This window comes from Sporothrix brasiliensis, assembly GCF_000820605.1.
Source record: "Sporothrix brasiliensis 5110 chromosome Unknown Cont21, whole genome shotgun sequence".
NCBI classification, from domain to species: Eukaryota; Fungi; Ascomycota; class Sordariomycetes; order Ophiostomatales; family Ophiostomataceae; genus Sporothrix; species Sporothrix brasiliensis.
Window position 1 is genome coordinate 1,721,707 of NW_024467140.1, and position 25,156 is coordinate 1,746,862.

Below are 25,156 nucleotides of genomic sequence, written 5' to 3' on the forward strand. Positions count from 1 at the left end.
TTGTCTGCTTCGGCTACCGCCAACCCTAAATCGGCCCTGCTTCCAGCCAGTGAGCGTGCCCGTAATGATACACTACTTCTTTTCGTACGTCGAAACGCGATGAAGCTGCGTTCGGCCGCCTGTGTCCGGCCGTCCGCAGATGACGTTTTCGCCGGCTTCGTCAGTTTCGTCTACTGATCGATCGCCCTTGCCAAGTAAGATACATGGCATAGGATAGTATCCGCTGATAAATCTTGCATATTTCTTTACCTGGCGTCCCCCCGTTCCTCTCCCTTCCACCCTCGTACTTCTCCTCCCCACTCTTCATCCATCTGAAGCAATTCACCATTCCGCGACACACCCCGCCTCCAGAATAGACGCCAATCTACGGTACGTGTGCCGTTTCCGTCTCTCTCTGTTCAGGTCCCCCTGGGCTCTTCCTCTCTCTCTCCTTTTACGCTTTATTGCCCGACCGGCACGACTTCTGTCCTTGTTTCCTCCTTCATGACTTGTGCCGCCCCGTATTTCCAAAGAGCATCGAACTTGACGGTCCTCCATCGTATTTGTGCGGCTCCATTGTCTCGACGAACACTGGCACCGTCATTGGCTGCACGATCCTTGCTACTACAACCTCTCCTGCTGCGACGCCCGCCCATCTCCCCCATATCCACGACAGCACGCGCCATGGCCGAGTTCAAGCTGAAAGACGTCTCGTCGCTGGCCCTCAAGGTCGGCGAGAAGAAGGAGGTCGAGGTCGAGGGCATTGACGACGCCAAGGTCCTGCTCGTCAACGCCGCCGGCACCATCCAGGCCATTGGGCCCAAATGTACGCACTACGGCGCGCCCCTCGTCAAGGGCGTCCTGACGGCCAACGGCCGCATCACCTGCCCGTGGCACGGCGCCTGCTTCAATGCCAAGACGGGCATGTAGGAAGCGCCCCCGCCCTCGACTACCTGCCGACCTTCAAGGTCGCGGAGCGCGACGGCGCCGTCTACATTACGGGCGACAAGGAGACCATCAAGGCCGGCCGCCGCAAGCCCAAGTTCAAGGCCACCGTCGCCAAGGAGGACGCCAACAAGGTCGTGGTCGTGGGCGGCGGCTCGGGCGCCATTGGCACCGTGGAGGCCCTCCGCGAAAAGGGCTTTGCCGGCAGCATCACGGTCGTCACGAACGAGGGCTACCTGCCCATTGACCGCCCCAAGCTCTCCAAGGCGCTCATCGCCGACCCGGCCAAACTGCAGCTGCGCGACGCGGCCTGGTTCGAGACGGGCGGCGTGTCCATTGTGCAGGACGAGGTCACGAGCATCGACTTCGCGGGCAAAACGGTGCAGACCAAGGGCGGTGCCGCCCTGCCGTACAGCAAGCTGGTCCTGTCCACGGGCGGCACGGCGCGCCGGCTGCCCCTGCCCGGTTTCAAGGAGCTCGGCAACATTTTCACGCTGCGCAACGTGCACGACGTCCAGAAGATTACGGGCGTGCTGGGCGCCGGCGACGGCGCCAAGAAGAAGGTCGTCATTGTCGGCTCGTCGTTTATCGGCATGGAGGTGGCCAACGCCACGGCCAAGAACCACGACGTGACGGTGATTGGCATGGAAAAGGTGCCGCTGGAGCGCGTGCTAGGCCTCGAGGTCGGCGCCGCCGCCCAGAAGGGGCTCGAGAAGAACGGCGTCCAGTTTTATCTCTCGGCGTCCGTCGACAAGGCCGAGCCGTCGGCCGCCGACCCGGCCAAGGTCGGGGCCGTGTTCCTCAAGGACGGCACCAAGCTCGAGGCCGACCTGGTGATTTTGGGCATTGGCGTCGCCCCGGCCACCGAATACCTCCGCGACAACAGCGCGGTCCACCTCGAGGCGGACGGCTCCCTCAAGACGGACGAGACGTTTTCGGTGGCCGGCCTCCAGGACGTCTACGCCCTCGGCGACATTGCCACGTTCCCCTACCACGGCCCCGGCGGCGAGGGCAAGCCGGTCCGCATCGAGCACTGGAACGTCGCCCAGAAGGCCGGCCGCATCGCCGCCGAGCACATTGTCGACCCGACGCTGTCCGGCAGCAACAGGGGACCGGGCTCCTTTTTCACGCCCGTCTTCTGGTCGGCGCTGTCGGCGCAGCTGCGCTACTGCGGCAACACGGCCGCGTCCGGGTTCGACGAGATTGTGCTGCAGGGTAGCTTCGACTCCGGCTCGTGGGCCGCGTTTTACACCAAGGGCGAGACCATCGTCGCCGTGGCTACGATGGGCAAGGACCCCGTCATGGTGCAGAGTGCCGAGCTGATGAATGTCGGCAAGATGCCCACCAAGAGCCAGCTGGTGGCCGGTGTGGATGTGCTGACCTTGGGTCCCCCGTGAACGTGTGGGGGGCGATACTAGTTGAATTGTATTACTTTGTGAATGATCTTATCGTGCTCGATATCTCGCAGATGATACTTATGACACATGTTCGATGCATTCTGTGATTATTTCTCCTTGTAACAGAGGGCTATATATGACGTTCTGGCTAGCATGTCACCAGTCTCCCCGCCAAAAGTCAACGTCTATACAACCTCAAGGCTCGCCGAGCTCTGCAGCTTGCTTTCCCTTCGTCGACCGTTCATTGAGAAGTGCAACGACTTCGGTCAATACACAAACGAACCCAAATTGCGTGCCACATCACTCGTCAACAAAAGCGTGCTTTTACGTCATTACAGCCAACTCCGTGCATCTCGAACGCGTCGTCTGCCTTCACACCCTATTCTACTTTTGACAACAGAAAAAAGCCGGTGGCTGGTGGAGGGTGTGTGTTGGTTTGGCCAACTACGTCGGCCTCCAGTCGTCGTGCGTCCACAGCCAACCAGTCTCCTGATGAGTGGATGAGGAACCTGAGCGGGGCTCGAAAGTGCCTGACGCGTGCCGTGAACGCGGACAGTTCTTCAGCCAGGCCAAGACATGGAAAAACAGAACCCACAATGCTGGACTAACACTGAAAACACGTTAACACTCAGCGCATTTTTAGCGAGTGAGCGGCCATTATTCTTCACGCTGCCCTGAAAACGTTCTAGCGCGCATTGCAAGGTCTTTAATTACTGATTTCCATTTTGTACCTGCAGGTATCTCCACGGCCAACTGCGCCTAGACAGTACCATTCCAGTACTAGTACCCATCAATCTCCCATTGGGTCCGGGCGCCATACCCGTCGTGTCTTCGATTGCCCTGCAGAGAGCCGCGATCCGGGCCTCGCCTTCCTACTTCGTACTGTCGCGATACTCCCCTGTGCTGCCTGCCCACCTTCCCTCCCACCCCTCCAACGTCGCGACGCTTTTCCGGTCCTCTTTTCCCTCAAACATAAGAAAACGACACCCTTACAATCTTTTTTGTCCGCGACGTCAGTGTCGTATCTTTCGTTGCATCTCACTCGTTTTCGAAGCGGCATCCGGCTGGTCGCAACCGGCAGACGGCATTACCCGTGCGATCTTGCGCCGTGGCCTTGCGCGCTCTCCGACCCAGACTCGGCAACGGTTTTTCTTGAGAACCTCGACAGAAACGACGACTCCAAGCCGATTTACGCTCTTCTCCTCCTCGGTCTCCTACAGCTACGGACGCAAGGACTTTCCTGATCAGACGCTTCTCGGACAGACAAAACACACCATGTGCTGGTCATCGCGGGTGCTTCTCGTCACGATCGCGAACTGACGCCTTTCGTCTTCATTCTCGTCTTTTTCGGCTTCTTGTCACCTACTTTCTACTTTTTCGTCTTTCTTTTCGGCCGTCCCACGGTTGTCCTCTGTGCCTATCCCATATACGCCGCACCACGAAACGGACATTGGTTTGAGCCTTCGCGTCTCTCATCGAGCGCAAGCCCGTCCCCGTCCAATCTTTTCACATTCCAGAGCGCTCGCCAATCTTTATCTACATTTTCGTCGTCCCCCGATCCATTGCGCCTGTCCTTCGCGATTGGCTGCCCCAGTATGCGGAGCCCCAATTTCCAAACTGCATTCCAGCCCGTCTTCCGGCAGCTATGGCAGACATGACGAGCCCGCACCCGCGGCGAGACCCTGAGAGCACGGCTGCCGGCTCTGGCCCTGTGTCTCGGTCCGGGACTTCAACACCACTTTCTCGTACCACCCAACAAGGCGCCCCCGACGGTGCGTTGCAGTGCTGCTGTGGACAGATTGGCTGCGTCTATTTGCAGCACAACTGCACGGTGCTGGAGAGCGTCGAGAATGACGTCCGTACAGCCGCCAAACTCGGTCAGGTAAGGGCTTCTCATATTTCCCACCCACGCCTCTCTTCCTCGCGCTTCTTCGCACCTCTTCGCGCCTTTTGCCTTGTGTTATTTTACACATCTTGTTTGCCCGTGGAGTTAAGCGTCTCCATCGCCATTCCTTCCATGTGTCTTCTGCCCTCGTGCCCAAGTGAAGCCATGTTTTGTCCCTCGCTACCAGGTTGCTGGAAACATGATCCGATCTCGAACGCGACCCTACCTTTGTCCTTCTCTCCTCTCTTCCTTCCTGTCCCTGGTTTCACATTTATTCTTGGCCTTCACATTTGTATTTTCTGTATTCTCCAATACATCCCCCAATCATGCACTGCGCATAACCAGCTGCTAACATACGACAGTCGCTCCTCGAACGCCACGAAGCGTACATGGCCGATGCCGAACGCGACCGTGCCGAGCTGTTCAAACGCATTGGCCAGCTTGAGATGGACAAAAAGGAGCTCGAGGCCGAAAATGCAAAGAAGATTCAAGAGAACCGGGCCCTGCTCGACCAGCTCGAGACCCTGAACACGACGGCATCGGACTCGGACACCCACATCAAGATGCTCGAGGCCTCGCTGCAGTCGTCCCAGCAAATCATCCGCCGCCTGGAGGGCGCCGCCGAGCGCGCGGAGGACATGGAACGCCACTTGGCCGTCCTCGAGGCTGAGCAGGCCACGCTCCAGAACAACCTCATCACGTCCGAGTCCGAGGCCCGATCCGCCGTCCAGCGCTGGAAGCGCGCCGAACGGGGCATCGCTGACCTGCAGTATCAGCTCGACGTGATGGAAAAAGAGTCTCGTGAAGAACAGGCACGCCACAAGGAGGTCATGGGCCGCATGGAACGCCAGCGCGCTGTCGAAAAGGAGCTGAATACGGCCGCCGGTCGCCTCAAGGGTGCCGCCGCTACGAAATCCCTGCACGATGCCAAAAGCAGCAATGGCGGCAGTGCAGTCGTTTCCCACTTTGTGCGCGACCTGCTGCAGGACAATGCGAATCTTCAGCTCGGTATGGCCGAGCTGCGCGACATGCTCATGACGTCCAACGACGAGATCCAAGCACTGCGCGACCAGCTCATGTACCACCAGCCACTAGTAGAGCACGATGCGAGCGCCGCATCCACATTGCGTGCCGAGCTGGAGACGGATGTTCTGCCCCAAAGTCCAGAGCCGTACGACGCGGGCGACAGGGGCCGGCACGATCTTCGTGATCCCAACGACGCACTAGAAGCCATTGACGCGTCGATCACGATATCCACTCCGTCCACACCACAGCCGGGGCACCATCAGCCATCATTGTCGCAGGAATTCCACATTCACCATCATCACTACCACGTCAACAGCAAGAAGGTGGACATGAAGAAACCCAAGAAGAAGCGCACTGGCCTGACGCCGACCGTCTTCACGCCGCCGTCAGCTACCTTGTCTACGCCTTCCACCCCCCTCTACCGGCCGTCTCTGCCGTCTCTGTCGGCTCTGCCATACCAGCAGGACGCCTTGTCTGCCACACCAGGCTCGAGCCCACCGACACGCCACTCCCACCACCTCAGTAGAGATTCGATTTCGACGGCCATGTCCGGCCCATCCAATCGGTGGTCCGTGTTCTCCGACCAGCCGTCCGACTTCAGCATGTCTTCGGTACCCAGCTCGCCGCGTACTGACCCGCGCAACTCTGTATTTGATCGCATGCTACTGTCGAATGCATCGATGCCCGTGTCTCCGACAACAAGTGTGGATCCACTGTCTCCGACTTGGCGCTCGTCTAGTCGCATGCCCAGCCTTGACGAAAACCAGATGGCGTGCGGATTCCCTCAACCGCTCTCTTTCTCGTCGCCGGCTCCATCGGATCAGCCAGCGCAACCGCTACCTCAGCTACCTGAACCGATCATGGAAGACGAAGAATACGCTGTCTCTGCTGAGGACCATGACGTGGCTGCCGCAGTGCATGACGAAGCGCAGTCGGACACAGGTCACAGTATCGACGACGTGCCCGACTTTGCATCGCACGCAACTGGCACTGCCGACGAATCGGCCCCGTCGGAAGCAGAAGCGACGACGCCGAAGCCGACCCAGCCTTTGTCGTTCCCAAACGACGATGACGTGGTAGAACCCGTCGAGGACGAAGACGTCCACTTTGCGCTTCCCAGCCGGCATCACCGGCCACTGCATCGTGCCGTGTCCCACGAGTCCATCATCTCCTTGCAGGGCGGCCTCGATATCCACACCCTCAAGACACGACCGAGCCAGCTCACTCTTCGTCCGCTGGGCACGGCCATGGCCGACACGGGGCTCAGCTCCATCACGGCCCGTCCTGTGATCGCCCGCGCCGGCCCAGAAACGCTGAAGAGCAACAACATGCTACGAGGCAACCTTTCTCTCGGCGTTCCGGCATCCCGCACGTCTCGCGTTGTGTCCAGCCCGGTCACGGCAGCCACCACGTCTGCCAGCGCCTCGTTGTCGACCGTATCCCAGGCAGCTGCCACCCTCTCTGGCGCTCGTAAACTGGGCAAGTATGTCGGCTGGCGGCCATGGGGTGGCGGTGGCACAACCACGACGACGGCGGCATCCGCAGCGGCACCAGCCACCCAAGTGGCCACGCTCGCGACTACAGCCGCTGCTGTAGCCACGCCGGCGATTGCGACCACGACGACGGCGATGACAATCGCCCCGACAGGGTCCGAGCCCATGCCCGGTGCGTCACAGGCGGATTCGATCGTGTCAGGCACGGGTGCGCCGGAAACGACAAGATCCGCGACGCCCATCGCGACGGCAGTAGATGTTCCCGGAAGGAACAGCAGCAGAGGCCTTTCCAGCGCCAAGAGCACGGTCCACGCAAAGAGCGCCGCCACCAAGGCCATGCACGATCTCAGTGTGCTGCGCTCGCCCGGGATCAACCAGCCAGGCGCCATCCCGGGCTTCTTTGAATACTGGGCATCCCACCAGCGCCGTGGCGTGCCCAGCAACGTGCACGCGGATGTGGTCGATGAAGAGGCCTTGCGGGAAGGTCTGCTTGGGACATAGTCTGGTCGCATCTCTTGTTTTTTTTCATTTGTTTGATTTCATCATCTACTCTTTATCGGCGTTAGTTTCCGGGCTGCAATAGTTGGAGGAGCACAGACATTCCAATTTCCTTTGTCGAATTTCCCGTTGATCCTTACCTTCATATCATTTTTTCTTCTTTTCTCCTTTGTCGACACATCATATGCATCGTGTCAGAAACTCATTTTGCATTGGATATACCCACTACTTTTCCTACAAACATTTGTATCTTCGGTGCATCACCTGGGGAGTTGTATTTGTTTTTACGGCTTATCTGCGCTTTGTATTTTACGTTTTCTGCCATTCTGCTGGTCGGTGTTTTGACCATATATGTTTGTACCATATTCGATTGAAACAGCATATCTACAACATATCTACTATCACTCGATCCAACCACGTCTCCTATTGTGTACTATTTTCGGCAATGCACGCAAAACCTCCCGCGAAAGTCTTGTTTGGCCTCAACAAGGGCGGAAATGTCTGATTGTTTCAAAACGGGACTACACATCCGCACCAAAAGTGAGTTATCACAGACATGGTCTACAACACTGACATGAAGCTCTTCACAGTGCTATGTTCTTGTGACATCTCACCAGATACCTCCAAATACCGTTATGAAATTCAACAAGAAAGGCGGTGGGGACAACATGAAGCTGGAAACATGAAACAAACTTGCTCCGAGCATTTACACCAGTCACGGATGACAAGTACCTCCAGATTGTGTCTTTCTTTTTTATTCTCATGGTATACATATAAGAGACCGTGACGCCGTCTGGGTAGATGTTCGTTAGTCTGTCTTCAGCTTCTTCATTCCATCCTCCAGCAACCAAATATCTCAATCAATACCGACTTTGTGGCCATGCCTCCTTCTCCTCTTGCTCGGAATGCTACGTTCGTTGCAAATACGATTGCAAACAAACAGGACGAGCGTTTGAATGTCGCAGACGAGAAACGCCACGAGAACGTGATACCATCCAACCTTTTCCCCACCATCCAGCCCACGCCCACTTCGACCACACTGCCTTCGTCGTCACTCGTTTATTATCCAGAGCCGCCCGCCGGAGGCCTGCTGGGCTCCGGTCCAACCGACGGCCATACGGGCGTGGTCATTGGAGTCTCCTGCGGCCTTCTGGGCGTCTGTCTGATGGCGGTGGCCTACGGCTTCACCATGCACGTCCAGCGCATGAGAAAAATTCGTGCGCGCAACACGTCTCGGACCATCCACGACACCTTCCGGCTGCAGGCCATGGGTGCCCAGCATCACCATCGGCAACAGAACGTGCAAGAGGAACTGGCCCAGCAGCGCCAGCAGGAACGGCAAGCACCCACTGCGCCATCGTCGTTCTCGCAGTGGACGCCACAGAATACACAGGGGCAACCGCGCGAGAGCGTGGAGGAGCAGCTTGATGATGCTATGGAGATGGCCCGGCACTGGAAAACATAGTCAAGACGAGCTCGCACCACTCAAGGAAGGGGGTATAGCAAGACAAGGCTGGTAAAGGTGCCGGTGTAGATAGATACTCATATAATTTGCTATGGTAGAACAACAAAGGTCGACAAGTTTTCAGCCTACAACACGTATTGTTTACAAAATCAGTGGTGTCAACAGGCGTTTTGGCAAAAAAGGCACACAGGCGCAACCGACGATCTGACATCGTCAAGAGGACAACGACTTTGCCAGACATCACAGCGTGTTTAGGCGATGATGGCGATGGCTATGGTATCCAATGTTCATACTCACACGGCTTCGACGGTTGCCATCGGAGCTAGCCTGCGAGAATCGGCAATGCGCCCTTTTGTCGATGAAACAAATGACCAGCGCCGTGTAAGACATAGACGCCTTTGCCGGAGCTCATGGTTTTGCCCCTATTTGTTTCTTTTGCCGCTGTCGCCTGGTCTGCCTGTCCTGTTTTGCCCCCAGAGCCTTGGCTAGTGACGCAGGGCCAATGGTGGAGCGGGGCTCCATGCCAGGCAGCTACGGCGGGCTAGGCTGTTGTACCATTACGTCGGTGTAGCCTGCGGCTGAGGCCAATACCCCGCGAAAGCTTGCCTTCAGCAGCCACCAGCGCTGCGCATAAAGAGCTGTGGCATTTGTTTGCTTCATTTCTTCGGAGCATTTTCCCGGTTGTACTCTTTTCCCCTTCGCAAGCACTTGTTTTCACAACACAGTACCGCAGATTGACCACGAGACCGCTTCCAGATCACTTGCTGCACCTCATCGCAGCTATGGCGTGCCCTCATCTGGCCTCGATAAGTACGGCTTGCTTGCTTCGGTCCCCGAAGTAGAGAGACTAAAGACTGAAGCTCACATTACTAACACGTTCGCCGTTGCTCGTCGTCTAGGCCTTCGACCTCCTACACCCGCTCAGTCCGTCTACCGTGAGGATTGCACAGAATGCTTTGACTCGATTGTACGTCCAGCACCGAGAATTGTGTTGTCCGCCGGGCACCCACTAACGACTTGCTAACCACCGCCCTGGTCCTCGCACAGGATGACCCCGATGGCCTTGATGTCTGCCTGCAGTGCTTCAACGGCGGCTGCACGGGCGACCGGCACCATGCCAAGATGCACAACATTGTCTGGAAGCACCCCTTGGCGCTGAACATTCGCCGGACGCGCAAGGTGGTCGTGCGCGACGAGCCGCCCCCGAAGATGTCGAAGCTCGCCATCGCCGCCGAGACCGAAGACGACCGCTACGACACGGCCGTCGCCGTCAAGTGCTTCGAATGCGACGTGGCTCTGGACAAGACCGACCCGAAACTGGCGCCCGTTGTCGACGGAATCCTCAAGGCCAACACATTCTCGCGCAAGGAAGAAGTCAAGGCCTGGGAGCAGGAGCTGGTCTCGTGCGAGCACATCCGCTCTCTGCGGCAAGAGGCAGCGCGCACGATCGCATCGCAGGACCTCGGCCACTGCTCGCTGTGCGAGCTCAACGAGAATCTGTGGCTGTGCCTGCAGTGCGGCAACCTGGGCTGCGGCCGCGCGCAGTTCGGCGGCGTCGGCGGCAACTCGCACGGCCTGGCACACGCCACTGCGTCGGGCCACGGCGTGGCCGTCAAGCTGGGCTCGATCACGCCCGAGGGCCATGCCGACGTCTACTGCTACACGTGTGACGACGAGCGCATTGACGACAAGCTCGGCGACCACCTGGCCCACTGGGGCATCGTCCTGGCCGATCGCCAGAAGACAGAGAAGAGCCTGACGGAGATGCAGATTGATCAGAACCTGCGCTGGGAGTTTACGATGACGACCGAGGACGGCAAGGAGCTGCGGCCGCTGTTTGGCAAGGGCCTGACGGGCCTCAAGAACCTCGGCAACAGCTGCTACCTGGCCAGCATCCTGCAGTGCCTGTACGATCTGCCGTCGTTCCAGAAGCGCTATGGCGCCATCAACCAGGACATGGTTGGCATTCGCGATCCGGCCGACGACCTGGAAACACAGCTGCGCAAAGTGGGGGACGGTCTGTTGTCAGGCCGCTACTCGAAGCCGGACGCCGACGCGTCCGCCAGCACAGGCGACGATGCCGTCGTGCCGCACCAGAAGGGCCTGGAGCCGGCCATGCTCAAGCATCTGGTGGGCCGCGGCCACGAAGAGTTTTCGACCATGCGGCAGCAGGACGCGTTTGAGCTTCTGCAGCACCTGGTCAAGCTCATCACGCGGTCCAAACACCCGACGCCGGCCGACGATCCGACGGTGCCGTTCCGCTTCACGCTCGAGCAGCGCCTGCAGTGCCTCAGCTGCAAGAAGGTCCGGTACACCTCGAACGAGCAAGACAGCATCTTCATCGACGTGCCGCTGGAGAAGCTGCCGGCCGGCGACGGACCGGACGCAGCGGATGCCGAGTACAAGCCCGTCACTCTCAAGGACTGCCTCGACCGCTTCACGGGCGAAGAGACGGTCGAGCTGACGTGCGCAGCCTGCGGCAGCAAGGACGGGTACACCAAGCGGTCGCTCTTCAAGACGCTGCCCGACGTCTTTGTCGTCAACGCGCGCAAGATGACGCTGGTCAACTGGGTGCCCATCAAAGTCGACGTGCCCGTGCTTGTCGACGACGCGGCGTTCCCTCTTGACGGGTACTTGTCGCCGGGACAGCAACCGGGTGAGGAGCTCCTGCCCGAGGATGCCTCGACGGGGGGCGGCGCGCCCGCGTTTGTCGCCAATCCCGAGGCGGTCGCCCAGCTCGAGGGCATGGGCTTCCCCCTCGTGCGCTGCGAGAAGGCACTCTATGCGACAGGCAACAGTGACGCCAACGCGGCGATGGAGTGGCTGTTTGGCCACATGGAGGACCCGGACATTGACGAGCCTCTTGTGATTGACGCTGGTGCTGGTGGCGGTGGCGGTGGCGGTGGCGGCTCGGGTGGCGCAACAACGGCCGATCCCGAGAAGATGGAGATGCTCGGTGCCATGGGATTTGCCGAGCCGCAGGCCAAACAGGCGCTTCGCGAGACCGGCGGTGACGTTGAGCGGGCTGTTGAGTGGCTGTTCAGCCACCCCGAAGCCACGGGCGAGGACGACTCGGCCGCTGCAGAGGCCGCTAGCTCGTCCGCCGAGCGTCCCCCGGCGGGTACCAGCGAGACGCCCGCGAACTACCAGCTGCAGAGCATTGTGTGTCACAAGGGCACGAGCATCCATGCGGGCCATTACGTCGCGTTCATCCGCAAGAAGCTGGCGGAGGACAGCGACAAGGTGTCGTGGGTGCTCTTCAACGACGAAAAGGTGGTCGAGGTTGTGGACGTAGAGGAGATGAAGAAGTTTGCCTACATTTACTTTTTCAAGCGTGTGTAGATTGTTAGGCTTTGCATAGGAGTCAGGGGAGACATGGGAGACATGGTAGACCTATGATGCGGGCGTCATGGCATATTACGATTCAACGGAAAGCATACGATGGGGCGGGCGGTGCATCACAGGGATTGGCATGGAGCACGGAGTACGACGAGAAGCAGGGCAGCGTTTTTGAGGGCTGCTCTTGCAAGTAGGGTTGTGGCAAAACGTGCCCGATATATACTAGCCATACGAGATGTATGCAGATATGCAGATATGCAGACGAACGCAAGAAACCAGAATAGACAGTGTATTCCTTTAACGATTCAAACGCCGCGTGCCTTTTGTACTACAATGTAATGAAGAGATGCCACCCAAATCCCGTGATAATATCGCCCGCATAAAGAACACAAGAGCACTCCGTAGTCGTACAGCGTTTGCCGCATCGTCTCGCCTAATCCGCCAACCGGTAGCTCACGAGGGTGTCGACGCGGTGGCTGGATGTGCTGAAACCGCGCAGCTGCACACGCTCGCCATTGACAATCTCCTTGGCGTCGCTGTCGCCCCACTCCACGGGCACCTCGCTGTCGGCGTCGGCGTAGACGAGCACGTTGAACGTGCAGTCGCCGGCCAGCTGCGGCAAGAACGTCACGGACGCCGTGATCTGGCGGAAGATGGCCGCAATCTCGGCCTGGATCTCGGCCTCGGTCTTTTCCGGTGCGCTGTCCTGCGCTGTGCCGGCGTTCTCCTTGTTCGCGGACGGCACCACCGGTGCGGTCCCGTCGGCCTTCTCGGCCTTGTCCGCCTTGGACTTCTTCTTTTTGCCGCCGAAAATCTGGACGTCAAACTGCCATCGCTCGACATGCTCGCCCGTGTCCTTGTCGGTAATGACAAGCACCAGCTTGCTGATCTGGCCGCCGACCATCCAGCGGTCGAGCTGGCCCATGATCTTTTTAATGTATGCGCGGACCTGGTCGTCGGACGAGACTGCTTCTGTCAGCACCCCAAAGCCTACACCCAACACAAGAGTCCCCCTACAACTGCAAAACTACACAACGACACCTACCCAGCATGTTCAGTCCATATTTCTTGACGGCGGTAAAGTCTTCGGCCGGGTAGACGCCGCGCTGGAACCTGTCACGCGGGGATCAGTACAAACGTCGCAGGGCTAGGCTAGGGCGGTGTCGCGTGGCCGGTTCGGGGACCGTACAGGATGGAATGGATCGAGTATTGGAACTGTACGAGTGTCAGCGACTGTCTGGCGCCTTCTCCTCTCTGTCGCGACAAGCCGCTCCCGGCAAACGTACAAACTCAGACACCAGCTTCGCACTGCCTTTCAGGGACAGCTTGTGGACCTTGGACTTGTCCTTTTCCTTTTCTGCACTGGGCGCCATGGCGGGGGTGTATGTGTTCTGCGGCCGGCCGTCGGACGGAAGGTATCCTGTCAATCACACAGTCGTCGTCGTCGTCGTCGTTGGTGTCGCTGTCCACGCCGTAGTCGTGGCCGTCAAATCGTTTTCGTCGCTTGTCATTTGTTTACTTTGGTTGCTATGCTAGGTCGTGACGCGGGGTCAATTAATGACTCGCTTAGATACATTTGTGGTATGTGCATATTCTAGGCCCACTTTACTAACTGCAACCAAAAGATGCCAGCATAGTAACCTGCTTTGTTTTATTCCGCGACTTTGTCCCACTATTGTCGGCGACTCAAAGAATAAACCTCCGCGCACTGCTCTAATAACAAGGCAACTGCTCCACGATTCGGTTCGTATGGACATCGCATCGTTTTGGCACTGACAGCACCAAACGATAACGAGTAGAGCGAGATTCGGCCAGCGACGGGAAGAGTGGGTCTTGCCGATCCACTCCGCCAATTGCAACGGAACTTACAGTGTATGTCCAAATCGGGCTTCATTGAGCGACTGCGCCTTTACAAAGCCATCCCAAAAGCAGGTCCTCGTATGGTCTTGTACAACATACGTCGCAAAACACCGGACAGCCTAGGGCAGCGTTCCGTAACGACAGCAAAGCCAGCCATAAGGAGCGGCATTTATCGTAATTGGCGCCGCCTCTTAGTGCCTGATGAAGGAACTATTGGAATGCTCTAAAAATCGTGTCTAGAAAACGGCATTGACAAGCACCGATCGACCGATCCCAGCCCGCCATGGCCCCTCTCTTCCACCTCTCTGGTCCTCTCCAACAAGAAAGCAGAATTGGGCCGAGGCCCTCTGTCGTCAGTCTATAGAGAGTTGTCCCGGCTTACGACATACAAGCGCGGTCTTCTGTTCGAGTTGTCGCCGACTGTCACTCTTGGGACCGCTATGGATGTGAGGCAGAGCCGACCGTGCATTCGTCTTTTGCCCCGTAGAAGAATGGGATACAAGGCCGAGAATATATAAAAAGCGAGGGGATTCTCGACACCACGAGGGTAATGTGTGTCTGTTGTTCCCATCTCACGCATCAATCATTGACTTGAACATTCACGGCGTCGTTCCAGGAGAGAGCGACACAGCATTCAGCATCCAACATCACTCTTGATGGACAGCTTCACAGCCCTTCCCCCGCAATGACGGAACAAATTCCTGGCCCGGCAGGCTGGCCGTTCATTGGCAACCTGCTCGACGTCCAGGGCGAGGTGCCCATTCAAGCGATCGAGCACATCGCCGACATCTACGGGCCCATCATCAAGCTGTCCCTCGCCGGCAACGAGCGTCTGTTTGTGGGCGGCTTCGACATTTTCGACGAGCTCTGCGACGAGACGCGGTTCTACAAACTGCCGCCGCCCGCCCTCACGCAAAATGCGCGGCCCGGGGCCCGGGGCCTCTTTACGTCGCCGTCCGAGAAGGACGCCGACTGGGGCCAGGCACACCGCATCCTGATGCCGGCCTTTGGGCCGCTGGCCATCCAAAACATGTTTGACGAAATGTACGACATCGCCACGCAGATGGTCATGAAGTGGGCGCGCCTCGGCCCAGAGCCGCGGGTGCTGCTCACCGACGACTTTACGCGCCTGACGCTCGACACCATCGCCCTCTGCGCCATGGACTACCGCTTCAACTCGTTCTACTCGGACACCGTGCACCCGTACGTGCAGGCCATGACCAACACGCTGGCCGCCCGCAGCCAGTCCGGCCAGATCGGCCAGAAAATCAAAATGCTGCTGCTGCCGTCGTATGCCGCCTCGCTCAAGGCCGACGTCGCCTACATGGGCACGGTGGGCCGCGATCTGGTGCAGCACCGCCGCGACAACCCGACCGACAAGAAGGACCTGCTCAACAACATGGTCCACGGCAGAGACCCCAAAACGGGCGAGTCGATGCGGGACGAGCTGATTGCAGCAAATATGCAGACGTTTCTGGTGGCCGGTGGGTCGTTCCTTCCGCTGTCCTTTCCCCATTACGTTCTTAGTTCCTTCCTCTGACTGTCGCAGGACACGAAACGACGTCGGGCCTGCTCTCGTTCGCCTTCATGTACCTCCTCCTCAACCCAGCAACCTTCTTCGCCGCACAACAGGAGGTCGACCGCGTCCTCGGCACCCGCCGCATCGAGCCTCATGTCCTCAACGAGCTGCCCTACCTCAATGCCGTGCTGCGGGAGACGCTCCGTCTGTCGCCCACGGCACCCGGCTTTGCCCGTGGCGTGCGCCCGGAAAACAAGGAGGAGCACGTCACCGTCGCCGGCGGCAAATACGAGATCCCCCGGGGCGCCCCGGTGCTCTGTCTTCTGGGCAAAATCCAGCGCGACCCCAAGGTCTGGGGCGACGACGCCGGCCAGTTCCGCCCCGAGCGCATGCTCGACGAGAACTTTGCCAAGCTGCCCAAGAACGCGTGGAAGCCCTTTGGCACGGGTCTGCGGGCGTGCATTGGCCGTGCGTTTGCGTGGCAGGAGGCGCTGCTCGTGACGGCGCTGCTGCTACAAAACTTTACCATTTCGCTGGCCGACCCCAACTACCAGATGCAGGTCCAGCAGACGCTGACCATCAAGCCGAAGAACACCTACGTGCATGTCAAGCTGCGGCAGGGCATCGACGCAACGCAGCTGCTGCAGCGTCTCACAGGACGTCCAGCCACGCCGCCCAGATCCGTCAGCGGCGCGTCGTCGGCCCAAGCGACGAACGGCATCAACGGCACCAAAGACGGAGCGGCCACAGCCGACGGCCCGACGCTGGCCATCTTGTACGGCTCCAACACAGGCACCTGCCAGTCGCTTGCGCAGTCTCTTGCTGTCGAGGCCGGCCAGCGCGGCTACAGGGCAACGGTCCACGACCTCGACTCCGCCGTCGAGCATGTCCCCAAGGGCCCCAACACGACCGCTGTGATCATCACGGCCTCGTACGAGGGCCAGCCGCCGGACAATGCCGCCCGCTTCTTTGCGTGGCTGGAGCGTGTCGAGGCCAAGGATGCCTTGGACGGCTCCCGCTTTGCCGTCTTTGGCTGTGGCCACGTCGACTGGGCCTCGACCTACCAGCGGATCCCGACACGCATCGATGCGCTGCTGGAAGAAAATGGCGCCACACGGGTGGCCGCGCGCGGCGCGTCGGATGCCTCCCAGCGCGACATGTTTGGTGATTTTGCCAAATGGGCGGACAACGTGCTGTGGAAAGCCTTGCCCAGTGCCGAGGACGCAGCCACCGCCATGGGCGACAAAAAGGTCCACATCCCCACGATGGACATGGACGTCTCGACCGAGCAGCGCGAGACACACCTGCAGCAAAAGCTCTTCTGGGCCAAGGTCACGGCCGCCCGGAGCCTTACGGCACCCGGCCAGCCCGAGAAGCGCCATATTGAGTTTCAACTGCCATCCGACATGACCTACCAGACGGGCGACTACCTCGCCGTGCTGCCGCTCAACCCGGACGACGTCGTGCGCCGCGTGATCCAACGCTTCCGCCAGCCCTGGGACGCCGTCGTCACCATCAAACGCGGTGCGCCCACAACGCTACCAACAGACACGCCCGTTGCCCTGGCCGAGCTGCTGCGCGGATACGTCGAGCTGGCACTGCCGGCAACGCGCAGAGACATCGAGGTGCTGCTCGAGCTCGCCAAGCACGGCGAAGGTGTCGATGCCCGTAACGAGGCAGAAAGACTGGGCGCCCTGCTCAGCGACCCATCCGCCTTTGGCACCACTGTGATCGAGCACCGCACCAGTCTTCTGGACTTGCTCGAGCAGAACCCCAGCGTCGGCCTGCCGCTCGCCAGTTTCTTGGCCATGCTGCCGCCCCTGCGTGCCCGTCACTACTCGATTGCCTCGTCGCCGCTGGCGAGCCCAGACTCGTGTGCCCTCTGCTACAGCGTCATTGACGAGCCTACATGGGTGGCAGATGCCAACGGCCGTGGTGCGTCCCCAGACAAGGCGGCGACGCCCCCGCGCATGTTTCGCGGTGTCACTGGCGCCTACCTCAAGTCCTTGCAGCCCGGCGACCAGGCCCTCGTCGCCGTCCGCGCCACCAACCATGTCTTCCGCCTCCCTGCCGACCCGGAAACGACCCCTCTCCTCCTGTTCTGTGCCGGCTCCGGCTTCGCGCCCTTCCGCGGCTTCTTGCAGGAACGCGCGGTCCAGATCCGCGACGGCAACCGGTCTTTAGCGCCTGCTGTCCTCTTTGTTGGCTGCCGCCGCCCGGACGCCGACCGCCTCTACGCCGACGAGGTCGACGCCTGGGCCCGCGACGGCGTCGTCGACGTGCGCTACGCCTTCTCCCAGGCGCCCACGGACCCGCGCGCCGCCGGCTGCCGCTACGTGCCCGAACGCCTGCTGCACGACAAGGATATTGTCGTCGCCCAGTGGAAGGCCGGCGCCAAGGTGTACACCTGCGGCAGCGGCCAGGTGGCCAAGGACCTGGGCGCCGCGGCGCGCAAAATGATTGTGGAGCGGGCGCGCGAGGGGGTTGTGGCAGGCGAGGAGGGGGTGGTCGGGATGACGGAAGAAGACGCAGCGGCGTGGATGCAGCAGCGCCACAACGAGAGGTTTGTGACGGATGTCTTTACCTGAGCGGTGGCGACCGGAAGGACTCTGTAAGTCGGCGCGGATTTTCGGTGGTCGCTGTCGGTTTTGTTGTATTTATTCTTTTATTTTTATAAAAAAAAATGCAAATTGCAGAATTCTTGCTGAAGTAATTAAGACAGCAAGGAAAATGAAATTAATGAGAAAATAAACAAACCACCATCGTCAAAGCGTCACAGAAACGGACACTCAGTCATGTAAACCTGGAATCAGTATCGTCAGAAACTATCAAATTCGAAAACACCGCCTTAACAGCGCAGACACTAAGCCACGTCGTAGTCTATCATAGCTCTCAGTCATGGCCGGAAGGGCGCAGCCAAAATGCATCTAGTCGACGGGATATGGAGGATGAAAAGAAAGTAGCCTTCCAGTGAGGCGCAACTAAAAAGAACAAAAACAAAACATCCCTTACTCCACTAAAATGCAATCCCTGTCTGCGCTATCCTACACACTCATCGTAAAGTCGTGCTCAATGCTGGGTGTGACGCTGGCAATGAACTGTCGTGAAAGGTTAGACAATGATTCCAAGAGAAGGGGCACCGCATCAAACAGGGGTGCCGGTCTCTTACCTTTAAAAACACCACCAGGTATTGATCTACCCGGATAGCCACCTCGCCATCGTCTAGGTCGGCCTGCACCTCTTCCCACTCGTCCGATGAGCCGGCACCGCCCGACGGCGGTGCTGCATCCGACTTGCCGCTGCTTCCGCCGCTTCCGCCGCCACCAATGTCCAGGTTCTTTGTGCCGTCGACCAGGCCCTCGAGACCGGACACGTTCCCGCCGCGCTGCCCCGCCAGCTTCTCGCGCCGCCGCTTCAGGGCACCGTCGGCCCGGTCGAGCAGCACCTTCATGACGGGCGCGTGCTTGCACGGGTGGACGCTGGCCATCTTGGTGCTGTGGGCGAAGAAGGGGAAGTCCTCGAGCGTGACCGTCTTGTCCTTGTAGTCGCCGACAATGTCGTCCATCATGAGGTGCGGCGGCAGCGGCTGGCCGCTGGGGAGGTAGCCCGACAGGTAGAGGCGCGGTGTCCGGTAGTACGGCGAGTACATAATGTACATGGTGTACGAGCGGTTGCCGCTGGCCACATGTTAGCAGGAAAGCAGGGACGTTGTACGGACACGGGGGGGGGGGTACTTTGGCAACTCACTTCTTGGGATCGGTCGGCTCCGGGATGATGGCCTCGTCGTCTTCCTCCTCCATGTCGGGGATATCGTCGTCGTCGTCGTCGTCGTCAACCTCGTCGAGCTGGTCAGACGAGCCAGCCGCGGCCTGTGACGACTTGTTCCACGCGTCGTCCTTTGGTGCATCACCACCGGCCCTGCTGCTGGCACCGCCACCGCCACCGCCGCCGGTCCGCAGCCAGCCGTCCTCGTCATCGTCGCCGTTGCCCTTGCCACCGGCGCCGCTCCCCTCCACGACATCGTCGAACCCGCTGCCGGCCGCGCTCGCAAAGGTCTCGTCCAGCCGCCGGTGGCACGGCACGTTGCGCGTCACCAGAAACTGCTTGCCTGGCGGCAGGTGGGCCGAGCGGCGGCTGGCCGGTTCGGCATCGGCCCACGACCAGGTGGGGAACTTGTAGACGAGGTAGTCACCGGCGGCCACAAACTCTTCGGGGGTGATCTCGCCAGTGTTGCGGAACGTCGACGTGTGCTTGGCCGGCGTGTAGCGGTCGCGCAGCGTGTTGACGGTGGAGTAGAGGATGTTCATCGTGGCGGTTGTCGGGGCGGCGTTGTGTGGATGGTTCGGTTTGGCCGCTCGTTCGTCAGTTCAAATGTCTGCCTGTGATGAGCGAGTTGCCGCCGCTATCGATGTCGCCCTTCTGTTGGAAGACTCGACCACTTGGAAATACAGATCTCGCTTGTCAAGTCGTTGGTGCTGATAACGAGGATTACTTGCTATGATGGCGTCGAGTTTCTATTCAAACATGCGGAAAGGAGCACAGTTATGAAGCGTCAAAAGAACAAGAAGCACGCAAAAGGCAAAAGACCAGGTGGCGATGTGGTCAAATAGACATTGAATGGCGGAAGACGGAGAAGAATGGAGAGGAGCAGGAGACAGGCCGTGAATGACAACCCTCCAGGCAGACGGGGCGGTTTGTCGGCCTGACCAGGCTGCTGGTTTCAGAGCATTTCGCCCTCCAAAGAGGCGCGCGCACCCTGTCACATGGCGGGGTTCACGGGGCACGACTGGCTAAGCTCGCCCCTAATTGCCTTACAACCCCACCTAGGCAGAGGAAACGGTAGTGAGGGCAGCTCAGATGGACCCACGCACAGCTCTTATCGGACGCCACGTGATCCGGCCTGGCGCCTGGATAACGTCATAACGTCAACAAGGCGCGAAGCCCGATGGCTTCACTCAGTGCAGTCGTCGATCACAACAATGTTTCCATATTTGCCAAGGCTGTTCGGGTAAGTTTTCAAGTTGAATATATGTTTGTATAAAGGTCGTCACTCGTCTACTATATAAATGTTACGTAATGCCTACCTAATGCCCATGATGAATGCGCCGCGATGAAAACAATAAAAGAAAAATGATAATGAGAAACAACAGTAAAAGGATCACGATCGTACCAAGGCAGTCAAAGGCTGCCGCATTCCCTCCATGAAACACAAAACGCATTGGATCTTGATGGGTATTATCATCCCTCCCCTCCCCAACCGCAACCATTATGAAGTCCGGGAACCTTCAGCTCCCGGTGCAGGAATCAAAATGCCCGCTTGCTATTCCCAACAGATCGCACCGTCACAAAAAAAGAAGCAGAAAAGTTGGAGTAAAACAGCCCCGGAAAGCAAGGCCGTAAAGCAATGTCAACGAGAGACAGTCCCATGTAGGAAGCGATGTTGCTCGCTCGCTAGTATCACATCTGGTGCATCTCCTGGCACGGTGGCAAGTCGAGAGACCTGCAGTATTGCAGAAACTTTGGGTTGATCTTGTAGTAGCTGACCGTCGAGTCATGGTTGCAGCAGGGCGAGCGGCGGAACGGCAGCAGCCACCCGAGCGGGTTGGCGCCCATGACCGACACCCAGTTGCCGCGCCAGCCCAGGTCCCACACGTGCATGCCCTTGGGCACGGGCACAATGGCAAAAGAACGGAAGGCCAGCAGATCACGGGCGTCGAGAGCATCCCGGGCCTGGCGGCGCGCTGCACGGGCTTCGCGGTTGACCTTGAATGGGTTGGGCTCGTCGGTGGGTGCGGCAGCCGCCGGTTCAGTCGGGCCCGCCGTGTTGGGCATCGCCACACCGCCTGTTTGCGGGGAATGATACGTCAGGCCGTACCTGAGCAGCTCCGGGTCTTTGGGCAGAGGATACGTGACGACATTGTAGCGCCCGACGACCGGCGCCGAGCCCTGCCGGATACGGACCGCCATCATCTTGACCCGGTCCTTCAGTTGATGGCTTTCAACGGTCGTCAGGTTGCGCATCACAAAGTTAAAGCACGTGAAAAACATGCCAAACGAAAACAGGCCGAGCACGGCGGCCAAGGCCAGCGCGGCTATGGTGCGGCCGTCCGAGCCCAGGCCGCGTTTGTTTCGCTCCGACATGGCGGCTGCACAGGTGCCGACAGTCAGTGCGCAGAGAAGCGTCGCGTAGAACGTGAACTGGATGAAGAGTTTAAATGCTGCAGGCCAGGGTTAGCGGATTGGGATATGTCGAAGCGACGCAACACGCAAGAGGGCCGACACGTACTTGTCTCGGACACAATGCCGCCCACCCAGGGGCAGAAATGGTCCATTTTGAGGACGCAACGGCCGATTTCCGAGCAGTGGTGGGCGCGGTCCGGCTTCCACGTGCCGCAGGGACTGCACCAAATGGGGCGGCCGTCCGCAGTGCACTCAAACATATCTTTCGTATAGAACGTCTCGAGTCCGGGGCTGTCCGGATCAAGCCGGGGATCGTGGACGGCTGGTGCATTGGTGTCCTCATAATTCGAACCAATACCACCATTCCGATGCGTGTGGGCACGACCAGCCTCGATGTCAACGTTGTCATTGTCGCTGCCAAGAGCCGCCGTCTTGTTGGCCAGGCCGCTCCGCCTGCCGCCAGCGGCGCCCCGCTTGCCGCCGAAACTAGCACGGAGGTCGGCCCAAGCTGCAGCCATGTCGCCGCGGGCGCGTGGCCCTCCATACGAGGCCGACGCCGCTTTGGCTTTGATGTTGTGGTAGTTGCGTGCCGATTCGGGACCCAACGCAACGACGCCAGGGTCGGTCTGAATTGTCGTAAAGAGGCGGATGTAGGTGAGCACCATCAGTGCGGCAATGACGGAGTAGGTGACGACAAGGCCGATGGCGACGTCATGCTTTTCAAAAACGTTGTAGTATTGCTTCACTGCAAGGGAATTCGCTGGGTTAGTGAACGCCATCATTCGCATGCGTACAGGAGGCAGCTCGGAAGAAACGGACTGAGGACATAGTCGGCAACCGCGTAGAGCACATAGGCAACGCTGAGGGTGAGGAAACCCGGAATGATCAGAGCCATGACGCGCACGGTCGGGTTAATACTGTGGACATGGCCGGGGCGACTGGCGCGACCGGCGCGACCGGCGCCTCGGAGGGCCGGCGCCATTGTGCTCGGTGGGTTTTCGGTTGGCGAGTTTCTTGTCAATCGGATTGCTGACTGTCGCTTTGGGGACTTCGCGGGCACGCGCGGGAAAGAAGCCGCCGAAAAGTCGCCGGCAACTCGAGATAGGCCAGGAAAGGAGATAATCAAATACGAGAGATTGAGCAGACAACAGGTAGCAAAGGAGAATCAAGGAGGGCGTTCGACTGTCGACCGTTGCGATGCGCAGGCGAGGATCGCTTTCTGGGACCGAGGTGTAGCTATGCTGCGAGATCTGTCGCCGGTGTCTCGAGCGACAGCATCGTCGTCGTCAATGAGGACGAAAAGAAGAGGCAAGGTCGGACGCGTCGCTGCCCTCTTTTATCGAGATTTCGACGAGGGGGGTGGGTTGCGCCTGCCGACTCTGCGAAAAAGTAGGCCGCGATGGGAAATGAGAAGTGCAAACGGAATTTGCGAAAGCGAGGAAAGACGGGAAGGAGCAGGCGGTCTGGGCGGCTGCTTGACTGCGCGCGGCTGCCCAAGGAGCCAAGGTCTTCTCGTTTTCGTCACTGTGCGTCGCAAAAGCGGGTCACGCTGCCCCCAAGTTCGCTAGTTCCTGGTCTGGGCTTCAACCAAGAACACTCTGCAAAAGACCACGATGTGATCTTAACGCATATGAAATCTACGGGGAGCCTCTATGGGGAGCCTATCTGATACACTCAATATGCATTTGGATGTGTGAACGACCAAGTATTTGGGTTAAGACCAGAGGAGGACCACTTGCCATCTTAGACGCTGTCACGCGGCAAGGAATCCCGAGTCCTCGCTGCTCGAGTCGAGTTGCGACCTGGGGCTGAACCTCTCAGAAGTAATTACTCTGCAGTGTTTGGCATTGTGTAACAGTTAGGCAGGAAATGGGATGGAATGGGTGCCTCCGTGTCTGGCTTAAGACCTTATGGTTGGTTGTCCTTCGAGCTAATGCATGTAGTGTCCCGAGCAAAAAGCAAACAGAAAACACGAGTGTTTGCTGGGCATGAACGACATTCGCACGGTCACATAAATCAATTAGATTTTATTACAAGACGATTAAAAAGTAAGGAGAGAGCGCTACTTACAAAGCAAAGTTCGTCGCACCGAATTCGTCGCACCGGAAAGTGTAAGGGGGCATGTCGATCTGTTTGACAGTTGTAAACAAAGAGGCTTGACGGTGCATCGCGGCCCAGTCACCACGCTTTGCCACTCCCCAACATAGCCAAAGCACGATCGTGGGCATCGAAACTGGTCCATGAGGCTGATGAGTCTCATGGGGCTCAATTTTTAGTGAGTGAAGGTGCACTTTCGAGACAGGAATAATGAGTAGTCGCCTATCCAGCTGTCTGCATATTCGCCTCTGCTCTCGTTTCTTTCTCTTCTCACTCTTTCCGCCGCTTTGGAGCTTATTGCAGACCGCTTCTTTCGAGGAAGAAGAAGGCAAGAGAGAAGCCGAGCGAGACCAGGGAGCACGTCTTTTTTGTGCCTCTGAAATGTGCCATAGAACGGGTAGATGCATTTTTGGCCCTATTCTGAACTGCAGTCCTGCCCCTGCATAACTCGGGCAAGTAAATCGATAGGAGCAGCCTGCTTAGCACTATTTTCTCTTTTCGTGTTCAGTTATTTCAGCAAAGGCCGCGGAGGCCACCGCTTCTTTTCGGTACACGTGCTCAAAACGCTATGCAGGCCACGGAGGTTTGTGAAAAAAGTGATACATGACTACATGTCGCGGAGCACACGACAATATGGTTCGCAGAATGCATTGTACCTTGTTTGCCGGCTAGCGTGTAGGACAAGTTGTGCATATTTATTTCTATTGCGGTCTGCCAGACTCGACATATATCCTCAGGCAATGACACGCATAAAGAACGGCATGAGTGTCTGAGGCTCAAAAAGTGCAAATAAACTAGTGGATGGAGACGACGGGAACAATGCTAAAGTGGAAAATGTGAGTAAATGAAAAAACTTCAGCTTGCATTGGAGCCTTTGAGGGGAAAGAAGGAAAAGAATGGGTATTGTTTCCTTCGGCCTTGTCGTCTGTGCGCCCTCGGATACGTCACAAGGCGGTCGTCGACAAGGCGTCTTGAAGGCAACGAGAAGGCACTGGAAGGAAGCGGCCAAGTTGTGCCAGACGCCTCCGGCTCCGAAATTCTTCAGCCTCTTCACTTTTGCAGACCTTATTCAGCCTTGCTTTTCGCCTTGTAGGAACAGTGTAGATTTTCCTTTCAGTCCCCCCCCCCCGCCCCGGCATCATGACATGAAGAGCAGACTGAACGCCGAGAGCTTCTCTCCGCCTTGACAAGGCCACAAGAATTCGTCACAAGGCTTTGATGAGCGGCTTCGCCGGTCTATCCGTCTGGCACGAAGGCTCCTTCTGTGCCCTGTCGACGCGCCTTTCGACACAACGAGCACGGCCGCCATCACGACATGCTGGCCAGAAAGCATTTTGTGATTATTTCTGGTCTTTTGTTGTCATAATGCAAACCCACGTACCGGGTTCGCAAAACCTGTCCGTCGTATATAAAAGTGGTATGGACATATCTCCTCCCAAAGCCAAAACCGCCGTGATAGCCAGATATTAACAG

At 58.4% G+C, this 25,156-nt stretch overlaps 7 protein-coding genes across 7 annotated transcripts; 4 read left to right on the forward strand and 3 right to left on the reverse strand.

Annotated features, from left to right (window-relative positions):
* Window positions 1–3,966: 3,966 nt before the first annotated feature.
* On the forward strand, window positions 3,967–7,226 carry SPBR_04608 (uncharacterized protein; the record flags this gene model as incomplete). The annotated part of the gene is made up of 2 exons (XM_040762885.1): window positions 3,967–4,203; window positions 4,569–7,226. 2 exons carry the CDS (start codon window positions 3,967–3,969, stop codon window positions 7,224–7,226), a joined length of 2,895 nt encoding a protein of 964 aa, XP_040615535.1.
* An 877-nt stretch (window positions 7,227–8,103) lies between these two features.
* Window positions 8,104–8,688, forward strand: SPBR_05343 (uncharacterized protein; the record flags this gene model as incomplete). Its single annotated transcript, XM_040763620.1, has 1 exon — window positions 8,104–8,688. One exon carries the CDS (start codon window positions 8,104–8,106, stop codon window positions 8,686–8,688), a length of 585 nt encoding a protein of 194 aa, XP_040615536.1.
* Window positions 8,689–9,470: 782 nt separating this feature from the next.
* SPBR_04688 (ubiquitin carboxyl-terminal hydrolase 5/13) lies at window positions 9,471–12,030 on the forward strand (the record flags this gene model as incomplete). Its single annotated transcript, XM_040762965.1, has 3 exons — window positions 9,471–9,498; window positions 9,639–9,655; window positions 9,736–12,030. The coding sequence occupies 3 exons, from the start codon at window positions 9,471–9,473 to the stop codon at window positions 12,028–12,030; spliced, it is 2,340 nt and encodes a 779-aa protein (XP_040615537.1).
* A 430-nt stretch (window positions 12,031–12,460) lies between these two features.
* On the reverse strand, window positions 12,461–13,400 carry SPBR_05191 (mitotic spindle assembly checkpoint protein MAD2; the record flags this gene model as incomplete). Its single annotated transcript, XM_040763468.1, has 4 exons — window positions 12,461–12,993; window positions 13,073–13,140; window positions 13,217–13,242; window positions 13,314–13,400. 4 exons carry the CDS (start codon window positions 13,398–13,400, stop codon window positions 12,461–12,463), a joined length of 714 nt encoding a protein of 237 aa, XP_040615538.1.
* Window positions 13,401–14,572: 1,172 nt separating this feature from the next.
* SPBR_04597 (cytochrome P450) lies at window positions 14,573–17,994 on the forward strand (the record flags this gene model as incomplete). The annotated part of the gene is made up of 2 exons (XM_040762874.1): window positions 14,573–15,371; window positions 15,437–17,994. 2 exons carry the CDS (start codon window positions 14,573–14,575, stop codon window positions 17,992–17,994), a joined length of 3,357 nt encoding a protein of 1,118 aa, XP_040615539.1.
* Window positions 17,995–18,450: 456 nt separating this feature from the next.
* On the reverse strand, window positions 18,451–19,713 carry SPBR_08932 (uncharacterized protein; the record flags this gene model as incomplete). Its single annotated transcript, XM_040767058.1, has 3 exons — window positions 18,451–18,504; window positions 18,576–19,083; window positions 19,154–19,713. 3 exons carry the CDS (start codon window positions 19,711–19,713, stop codon window positions 18,451–18,453), a joined length of 1,122 nt encoding a protein of 373 aa, XP_040615540.1.
* Window positions 19,714–20,863: 1,150 nt separating this feature from the next.
* On the reverse strand, window positions 20,864–22,568 carry SPBR_04890 (dhhc zinc finger membrane protein; the record flags this gene model as incomplete). Its single annotated transcript, XM_040763167.1, has 3 exons — window positions 20,864–21,624; window positions 21,693–22,331; window positions 22,406–22,568. The coding sequence occupies 3 exons, from the start codon at window positions 22,566–22,568 to the stop codon at window positions 20,864–20,866; spliced, it is 1,563 nt and encodes a 520-aa protein (XP_040615541.1).
* Window positions 22,569–25,156: the final 2,588 nt, after the last annotated feature.